Here is an 8,914-nt window from a genome sequence, read left to right on the forward strand (position 1 = left end):
AATCACAACTTTGAGCTAATGAGATAATTAATAAATATGAAAACAAGTATTTTTCACACTTATCAATTTTTATTATATATTTTTAACAAAATTAAATTCATTTATATTTATATTTTACATTGAATTATATTTAAAATTGTTTTAAAGTTGTTAATAGAAAGTTATTATCAAAATTTATTTTAACTAAAAAATATGTTAAACTTATTTATCAATTGCATTCCATAACATAAAATAAATTCAATTCTTTTAAATCATTGTATATTTTTAAAATGTATAAAATTCAATCATTTTTATACAAATGTTTTAATTGATTTAAAAATAATTTTTTTATAAATTTAAACTAAATTGTTAAAGGAATTTTAAATAAGTTTATAACATTTAAAAGAAATTAACTTAAAATTTAAAAATAATTTTAAATAAATTTTAATGTAAAATATAAATATGAATAAACTTAAATAATTTTGTAAAAAATATTTAATAAAACTATTTCTATAACATATATAGAAAAATTAAATTTCATGGATAAAATTTTTACTTTTAAAAAAAATTGAGATTAGATTGAGACAAAACAGAAATAGAAAAAATAAATTGAAATTAAAACAAAAACACTTAATATGACAGTGACACATGACACTGTGACTGCCACATCACATTATCACTACCATATGATATTGACATTAGTTTGACATATGCAAAATTTTATTTAAAAAAATTAAAATAAAAATAATTAAAAATTATTTAAAAAACAAAAAAAAACATTAACTAACATGTAACATATCTTTAACAGTTTAGTGAAATATTAATAGAAAGACCTAATTACATAAATTATTTATTTATTGTTTTATATCATTATTTAATTTTTATTAGTATTATATTAGTATTATTATGTCATTATATTATTATTACATGTTATGATAAATTACTAATTTTTAAAAACTATTAAATTTGTTGAATTCTTCATTCTTCAAATTTTTTTCCTATAATATGAACTCTTCTTATAGATTACAAATATGTGAAAATTTATTACACATTAAAAAGGGTCTATTGAAAAAAGGCTATTTTTTTTAAATTTTTTATATTTTAAATTCCAATATCAACAGTTTTTTTTAGATTTTGTAACATCCCAAAATATAGTTAGTAATCACTGTATCATAGAATTAATTACATTTCATAATAAAACAGTGCAGAGTCTTTACATTAATACTACGCTCAAAAGCCAAACGACATTAAGTACAACTTTACGTACAATATAAGAGAAATGAGAAAGAGTCAGGAGGGAACGGTTTTTACAAAATTTAATACCGAACGTTCAATTACAACTCAAATAACATCTAATACTACTGAACGATCTAAGGCTTTTTCGTGTCATTTTTCGTGATTGCCCATACGCATTTGACAGCGAATCCATTCAATATGCATTTAGGGTTTTGAATTTTCTTGTCCTAGTTAAAAGTTTGAATTCTTTACTATGGTCTTGATCTTGACTTGAAAAAGGGTTGCATGTTGAGGATTTAATCTTTTAGGAGCACTTTCTGTTTACACCTTAGATAACCTCAATTCTAATTTGAATTATAAAATGATAATGTTTTAAAACAATACAAAAATAAAGTAAGAATCAAAGTAGAATTTTAAAAAAAATAATTTTATACGGGTTATAATATTATAAATGAATAATTAATGATATCATCGGAATCAAATTGTTCATCTAATTTTCTAAATATTATTATAAAGATAATAATTAATGATTAATGTATTAATATATATATATATATATATATATATATATATATATAAATTAACCATTTAAAGTATTCTATTCTAGTATTTAAAAAAATCAAGTTGTGAATCTATAATATTAGAAGTAGTTAATAACAACATAAAACTTATTAAAAAATGGTAAAAAAATAAATAAATTGTTATTGATATAGGTTAAAGGTCAATTTACCTTTGGTTTGAACTCGTTAAATATAATTAAGTAAATCAGTTTTAGTTTAATCTTAGAATTGAAATTTTTCTAACTCAATCCAAGTAAACTCATGATGAACCAGTGGATTCACAATGTCTTGATAATTTTAACTAAACATAAATAAAATAAAATAAATAAATAAATATTACAGTGAGAATTTTAAAAATTGAATCAAAATTATAAATGATATAAAATGATGAAAAAAATTGAAATGTAAAATCTCAATTTAAAAATTAAACATTATAATTACATTCTTTTATAAATTTAATAATAAAGTATGCTTGAAGTATACAACAAATTTTGTACAAGAACGGTGCAAAGTCTAAATGAAAGAGGTGTAAGTTGATTTTTTCCGAGTGCCGACTCGAAATGTCAACTTAAGAGGCCCATTTTTAAATCGTAAGAGTCCAGTTTCGCCATTTTCTCCCGAACATTGTGTATGTTATGAGACTTTTGACTTCTCGTTGATTCTGTATAGGGTTTTATCTCTCCCTCAAACACCCACTCTGTTCTCTCGATCTTTTTTCTCGCAGGGCACCCTCTGTGGAGAACTTGCACACTCGCAGTCAGCTCTTCACCACCCCGGTAATTAGGTATTTTTACTTAAGGATTGAATGTAGAAATCTTTTACGAACATTGAAAAAGAATCAGGGACTTCTTGAATAGTATGTTATTAGGTGACGTGTATTGGATTGTAACGTGCCTTTTAACTGCATATCGGTTGAAAAACCTATGAAGTGTATTCCCCTTTAACTGTATTTCTTCTTTATCATCATAATTTTTGGCTTTTTCATGTCATTTTTTGTGATTGCCCATACGCATTTGACAGCGGATCCGTTCAATATGCATTTAGGGTTTTGAATTTTCTTGTCCTAGTTAAAAGTTTGAATTCTTTACTATGGTCTTGATCTTGACTTGAAAAAGGGTTTCATGTTGAGGATTTAATCTTTTAGGAGCACTTTCTGTTTACACCTTAGATATCCTCAATTCTAAGGCATATCAATATTTGTCTTGTATTTTGAGTCATAATATTCCTAAGTGTTTTAAATGGCTTTTATTTTATTTTTAAAGTTCTGAATGAATAAGGAAGGTTATGCTGACCAAGAAACTGAATATAGGAAAGTTATGGCCTTTTTTTTATGTTAGAAAATACGTCAAGGAAATGAAAATTGAGAAACCAAGAATTGGCACTTTTTTTGTGAATAATAATTGAGCATGCCACTAGAGAGGACAACCCTGCAAGTTATGTTATATTTTCCCTCAAGAAACCCACTTTCCACTCATAAGATTAAAAGGTTGATGCCCCAAAGATACTTTGTAGTTGGTATATTATCAATGATACCATGCATTTGCTTATATTTTCAACTAAAACTATGCATTTGCTTTCCTATCTTTGCTTGGGGCCCTTTTCAATGGTGCATCCTTCCAGGCCTCTAAAACAACTGTTGATTATGAGGGCCTCTTCATCTGACGGTTGAGATGGAGCTGCATCCACCTACCTTTACCCCATACCACCACTGCTTTATCAGTCAGAATTTGTCTCTCTTCCTCTCACATGGTCTCTTCATTCATTATATTATTATTATTAAATTATTTGGTAATATATAATACACACAAGGTTGTCAAACTTGAAAGTTTACTTAGAAGAGTGGAAATTTCATAAACTAGTAAGAGTTTACCTCCCATTAAAAAGAATTGTAAATTCAAATATTACAATAGAATAATTAAATAGAATAGATGAGAATGTACTTGAATTACTTTTAATTGAATTTGATCCATTCTCGACATACTTTAAATTGATCTCTAATTTCAATTTCAACTACAAAATTGAAAAGCAGGTTGTATAGTCATTAAATAATTAAAAATAATTATTAATTCCTAATTAAAATCTTAAATTAAAACCCCTAATGTAGGAAAAAAAATTTAAACCACAAAACGGCAGCTACCATAGTCGTTTGGTGTGAGAAACTAAAGTAAACTCACCTAATGTAGGGATTCACTTCAGCATCTACTTTTGTGTTCGTTATTGGCTTAATTTCTCCGATTTCGTTACTTATCAGAAAGCAGCAAAGCTACTATGCCAAAGTTGACCAGCTTAGGTAATATTTTGTCTCAATTATTTTTATCGATATTACCCTTGTGTATGCTTTCTACTATTTCTACTATTTGTCCCATGAAATCGAGCATTGATCAACCACTCTGCAATTTTGAATCTACTTTTGCTTGGGATGTTTGCGTGCTTAATTTTACATTTTACATGTTCCACTCTCTTTAAAATTTCGTTGGTGGTAGTCATAGTGGTCATACTTATGGGTGTTGCTGGAGGTAGTTAGCATGCACTTAGTTTTACATGCTTCAATTTCTGTGTGTAATTCGTTGATCATAGTCATTGTGGTCATAGTTATGGTTATTTCCGGAGAAATTTGGAATTTCCTCTGATGTATTTGTACTTTCTTGTTCAACATTTAGGTTAGATGAAAGTCGTAAACTTGAGGGTTTATTTGATCATTTGCTGTTTCATTTGATTTACTATACATGGCTGGTTAAATTTATTTATTCTAATTTTAATATATCACTAGCATGGACATTTCTTTAGTGGAATTTCATCTGTGGCTTCCCTTTGGTAGAGTTCAATAAATTTTATAATGGTTTCTTGTATTCAATATAGTCATTTCTTTCCATACTTTGTAACTTATATCTCTTTGTTGTACCTTGGAGGTATGAATTGTTGACTTTTGATATATCCTAAGCTAGATTTTGACATTGAACTTACTGGACAGGATGGACCACTCTTTCTGTTATTGAAGTTTGGTTGTTTTGTAGAATTGACCATTTTAATTTTATTGAGCATGCAGCTTTTCTTTCATGGCGGAGGAAAATTCTCAATTGAACAACTTGCAAGAAGAAAATGGAGCCTTAGAGCTTCAAAGTCTTGTAGAAAGAGTTGGTGACCTTCCTCTATTGTCTCCAAAAGAAGGATGTGACAGTAAAGGTAGTAATTATGCAAAATGAATCACCTAATTTAAATTATTTAATTGCCACATTACATGTTTATAGTCTGAGTGTTGTAAGATATGAATCCATATTTCATTTATTTTCTCAGTAACTTAGTTTATTTATGCCAAATCTTTTAAAGTTCAACATTAAAAATATTCTTGTTATGTAGTAAGATACTCATTAAAATATCTTAAATATCTTAAACGGTTAAGATATTTATCAAGCCAGTAACCACATTTTTAGGTAAGGTGGTTATTTTTATTTTGCTTATAAATACAATGACAGGACCAGAGTCCAGGTACGTTCTCTTTATGTCTAGAGATCCTAAATAATATTTCAGAGCAGTAATCACTCTCTTGAGAGCTGAGGCTCCATAACTCACATCTGACTTGAGCGTCGGAGTATCTTTGCAGGTACCTCCCCCTCCTTTGGCGAGTATGAACAACAACAATTGGAGAAGGGCAAGCGTCCCAGACAGCCAGGAGCAACAAAGACACCGAAAAATATCTACACCGAAATATTTTGGCGCCCACTAATGAGTCAATATTTTATTGATTTCACTTAGCTTATTGTACCGAATTTAATCAAGGAATTGTGCTTAAATGTCCAGTATTTTCCCATTTTTACTAAATGTGCTTAAATTGACCAGAAATTCTTATTTCAATTAATTTGAATTATCTGAGACTAATTATTAGTATTATTAATTGTAGGGGAATTGTTGGATAACATTTTGGGACTCAAAGAGAAATTTCTCATCAAGAACAATTTAAACTAAAATGAGAAATAAAATGAAAATTTATTTTCATTTTGTAGACGGCATCTTATAATGATTTTGCAATTGGCAAAGCATTTGGCAAAATGGAGGGGGGGCCACCATGGTTGAAGCTAACGTCCAACACTTGAAAAAAATGGAATGGTGAATGGTTTGTTTTTATCTCCATTTGTTTTTGGCTAGACAACATGGGAGCCACCACTTTGAAAAGTTTACGTGAAGGTGTAAGAGCTCCAAAATGCTATGTTTTTAATTCTTCATAAACACATGCCCCATATTATTTTGGGCAAAGCATGTGTTGAATTAAAGAGGGGCCACCACTTTGTTCAAGTTCACGGGAGAAGCTTGCAAAAATTTGAATTTTATATTATTAAGGGAAGTGGTGTTACTGATATGTTTTGCCAAGCCAACAAACCACTTAACGGAGCTCATGGTATTGATGGTAGAAAATACATTATGGCCCACTTTGCACTCATCTCACAATTGCTTCAGAAACAACACACACCACACTTCTTTCCTAAAACGAAAATTGGCTTGCATATATGCAATGAGTTCACGGCTTTGAGAAGTTTGGTGCAGAATTTTTGAAGTGTTTTCTACAAAGTAGCTCACGGCCTAGATGCTGTCATAGCCTGGTTTGGTTTCATATTCTAACAGCACCATCTACATAGAAGCAAGGCATGAAGGTGGCTGAAAGAAGCACACAGCTCATGTACAAGAAACGGTGGGCATTTAACTTCTGTTCGAAGAAAAGCAAAACACAAGGGCCCCTATTACTTTTTGGCTTGCAAAGTCAAACACGGTTACATGCTACTTGGAGAAGCTTCCCATAGTCAGCAAAACAGAGCTTGGAGCTGCAGAGCACGCTGGAGACACACGGCCTGATCACCAGCCACCACTGAGAAATTTCTTCACCTTCCTTTACGTGAGCAAAACTAAGAGAAGAGGATTCCAGCATCTTGGAGAGAAGACCACGACATGCACAAGCCAGCAGAGGACCTCTCGGTACAGCAGCTGCACCCAGCACTTCACACTCCACGGTCTTGATCTAGTTGAGGAAGAAGACAGCAGCTACAACATGTGAAGGGAGAAGAGTTGAGAAGGGTGTTCACGGTTGAATGGAGAAGAAGCTCACGGAGAAGCTCTAAAGGTCACATCCATCCATTGGGAGTGCAAACGGCTAGCTGGAAGAAGTAGTGCTGGATGGGAACGTTAATGGCTGGAAGAAAAGCACACCATGCACAGCAAAATGAAGAGAAGCAAGTTGGGAGAAGAGGACAAATATTAGTTGGAAAAAGGAGAGACTCACGGGTTCAGATGTTTTGTTATAAAACCACCACAAGCAGCAAAGAATGTGTATCAGTTTTAGGAGTAGGAATTTAGGAGAGAGTTTACGTTCTGCTTTCATTTTTCCACCTCCCTTTTGGGGAGGTTTTGGATTTGTTCCCCAGTATGATTTCCAATTTGTTTTACAATTTCAATCTGCACATTTAATTTCCAGTGTGTTTTAGTTGATTGTTGTTAAATTTTTTATCTGCCAATTACCTTTGGTTTAAAATTTCGTTTGCACATTTAAATCTTTGATCAAATTACCGTCATTTTTACTCAAGTTATTTCATCATTGATCTATTTCCAATTGCGAATTTTAATTCTGTCAAAACTTTAATTTCAATTTACATTTTCAAATTGCGATTTACGTTTTTCAGTTTTACTTTTATTGCACTACTTAATTTACATTTTCATCAACTTTATTTTCACTGCATTTATTTAATTTTTCGTACAAAACCATTCACAACCCCCCTCCCCCCTTCGTGTTAAATCTAAGACTGAACCACAAATATTGGTCCTTGAGAGACGACCTAGGAGTCACTTCCTAGCTATACTGCATTCTTTTCATGCACATCAAATTTGTATGACCGCGACAGTCGTATCACCCACCGTGGGGCCGAGTGCCAACCCAAAGAAGCCGTAAGAAGAGCACTCAGCCTCAATGAATCACTTCCTCGGATAGGGCTACTGCATCAAATCGCTGCATCGCCACCAAGATTCTCCTCCGCGAGCCGTGACGCCACTGTCATTACCAGATCGAATGACGCCTCCAGCGGGTTTCTCTCCTTCTTCCCCCGTGAGCCATTAATGCCAGTAGACATCAGCGAAATCACACCCCCAAATCGGGTCCACCCATCAGCCTCCGCCGCGCCACCAGCCGCTGCTGTCACAGGAGCACCATTAGGTCACCTCCATCGTCTCCATGATTGCACAATCCACAAATCAAAAACCCTAAATCCTTAAATCACCTCCCAAACACTATCGCGCTGATCCCACGACGGTGGTGGAGACCACGGAACTCCTATCCACGGTGTATCTTGGTAAGGGTGTCGCGGCCCATCAAATTTTATTGCAAGAAAATATGAAGTACAGTTACTAGGAAGTGACTCCTAGGTCGTCTCACAAGGACCAACTTGGGTTCAGTCTCAGATCAACAAGTAATGGGGGTTTTGTGGATGTTTTGTACGGAAAATAAAATTTAAAACTGGAATTTAAATAAAACAGAATTTAAAAACACTGAAACAAGTTTTGAAAACGGTAAAACCAAATGGTAAAAAAATGGTAAAAATGAAACACTTGATCACAAATAAAATTTATCAAAGAACAAAAATGACGTTTGAAAATAAAATGCAATGACGAAATTTAATAGTGCAGAAAATACTTAAACGGTAAAATACAACAGATAAAATTAAAGCACTTAACTAAAATTGAAATTCATTAAAATAAAATTACTCAACAATACAGATAAAATGAAATAAGACAACTGCTCCGTGACACACTACAAGCTTTAGAAATAAAATTTTACATTTGTGCACTTTGGGAAAATGGGAGAGAGCTCTGGAAGAGAAGAACGGAGACCCCTTCCAGGCCTCAAGGCCGTGACCTCTTTGCTTGCTGCTTCTTCCTTTTTATTTCCAAACTTCAGACATTCTCCTGTGTACTTCTCCTTGATTCCAGCCAGGTTTTCTAGCCTGTTTTTGTTTTTGTCTCCCCAACAGCCTGAATTCCTTTAGGTTTTTGTTTTGGTTCCCCTAGCTTCCATCCTATTTTCTTCCAGACTTCGTTTTTGTCAAGGTAGCTTAAGACTTTCCTCATCAATTGTTGCCTAGCCTGCCAGCATAAACTAAGGT

The 8,914-nt window shown here is 32.3% G+C and overlaps 1 protein-coding gene across 16 annotated transcripts; it reads left to right on the forward strand.

The window, feature by feature from the left end:
- Positions 1-2,278: 2,278 nt before the first annotated feature.
- LOC108320244 (uncharacterized) lies at positions 2,279-7,293 on the forward strand. Of its 16 annotated transcripts, none has more exons than XR_008245263.1 (5): positions 2,279-2,403; positions 2,500-2,559; positions 3,396-3,524; positions 3,959-4,958; positions 5,377-7,293. XR_008245263.1 is itself a non-coding variant. In XM_052868441.1 (5 exons), the coding sequence occupies exons 2-5, from the start codon at positions 3,522-3,524 to the stop codon at positions 5,526-5,528; spliced, it is 399 nt and encodes a 132-aa protein (XP_052724401.1). In that variant the 5' UTR covers positions 2,410-2,559; positions 3,396-3,521; the 3' UTR covers positions 5,529-7,293. The 16 variants fall into 16 exon arrangements, 3 of the variants coding, with proteins under 3 accessions (XP_052724401.1, XP_052724402.1, XP_052724400.1); XM_052868441.1 differs by lacking the exon at positions 2,279-2,403 and having other exon boundaries at positions 2,410-2,559; positions 3,959-4,065; positions 4,822-4,958; XM_052868442.1 differs by lacking the exon at positions 2,279-2,403 and having other exon boundaries at positions 2,410-2,551; positions 3,959-4,065; positions 4,822-4,958.
- The last annotated feature ends 1,621 nt before the right edge of the window (positions 7,294-8,914 follow it).

This window comes from Vigna angularis, chromosome 9 (genome assembly GCF_016808095.1).
Source record: "Vigna angularis cultivar LongXiaoDou No.4 chromosome 9, ASM1680809v1, whole genome shotgun sequence".
NCBI lineage: Eukaryota > Viridiplantae > Streptophyta > Magnoliopsida > Fabales > Fabaceae > Vigna > Vigna angularis.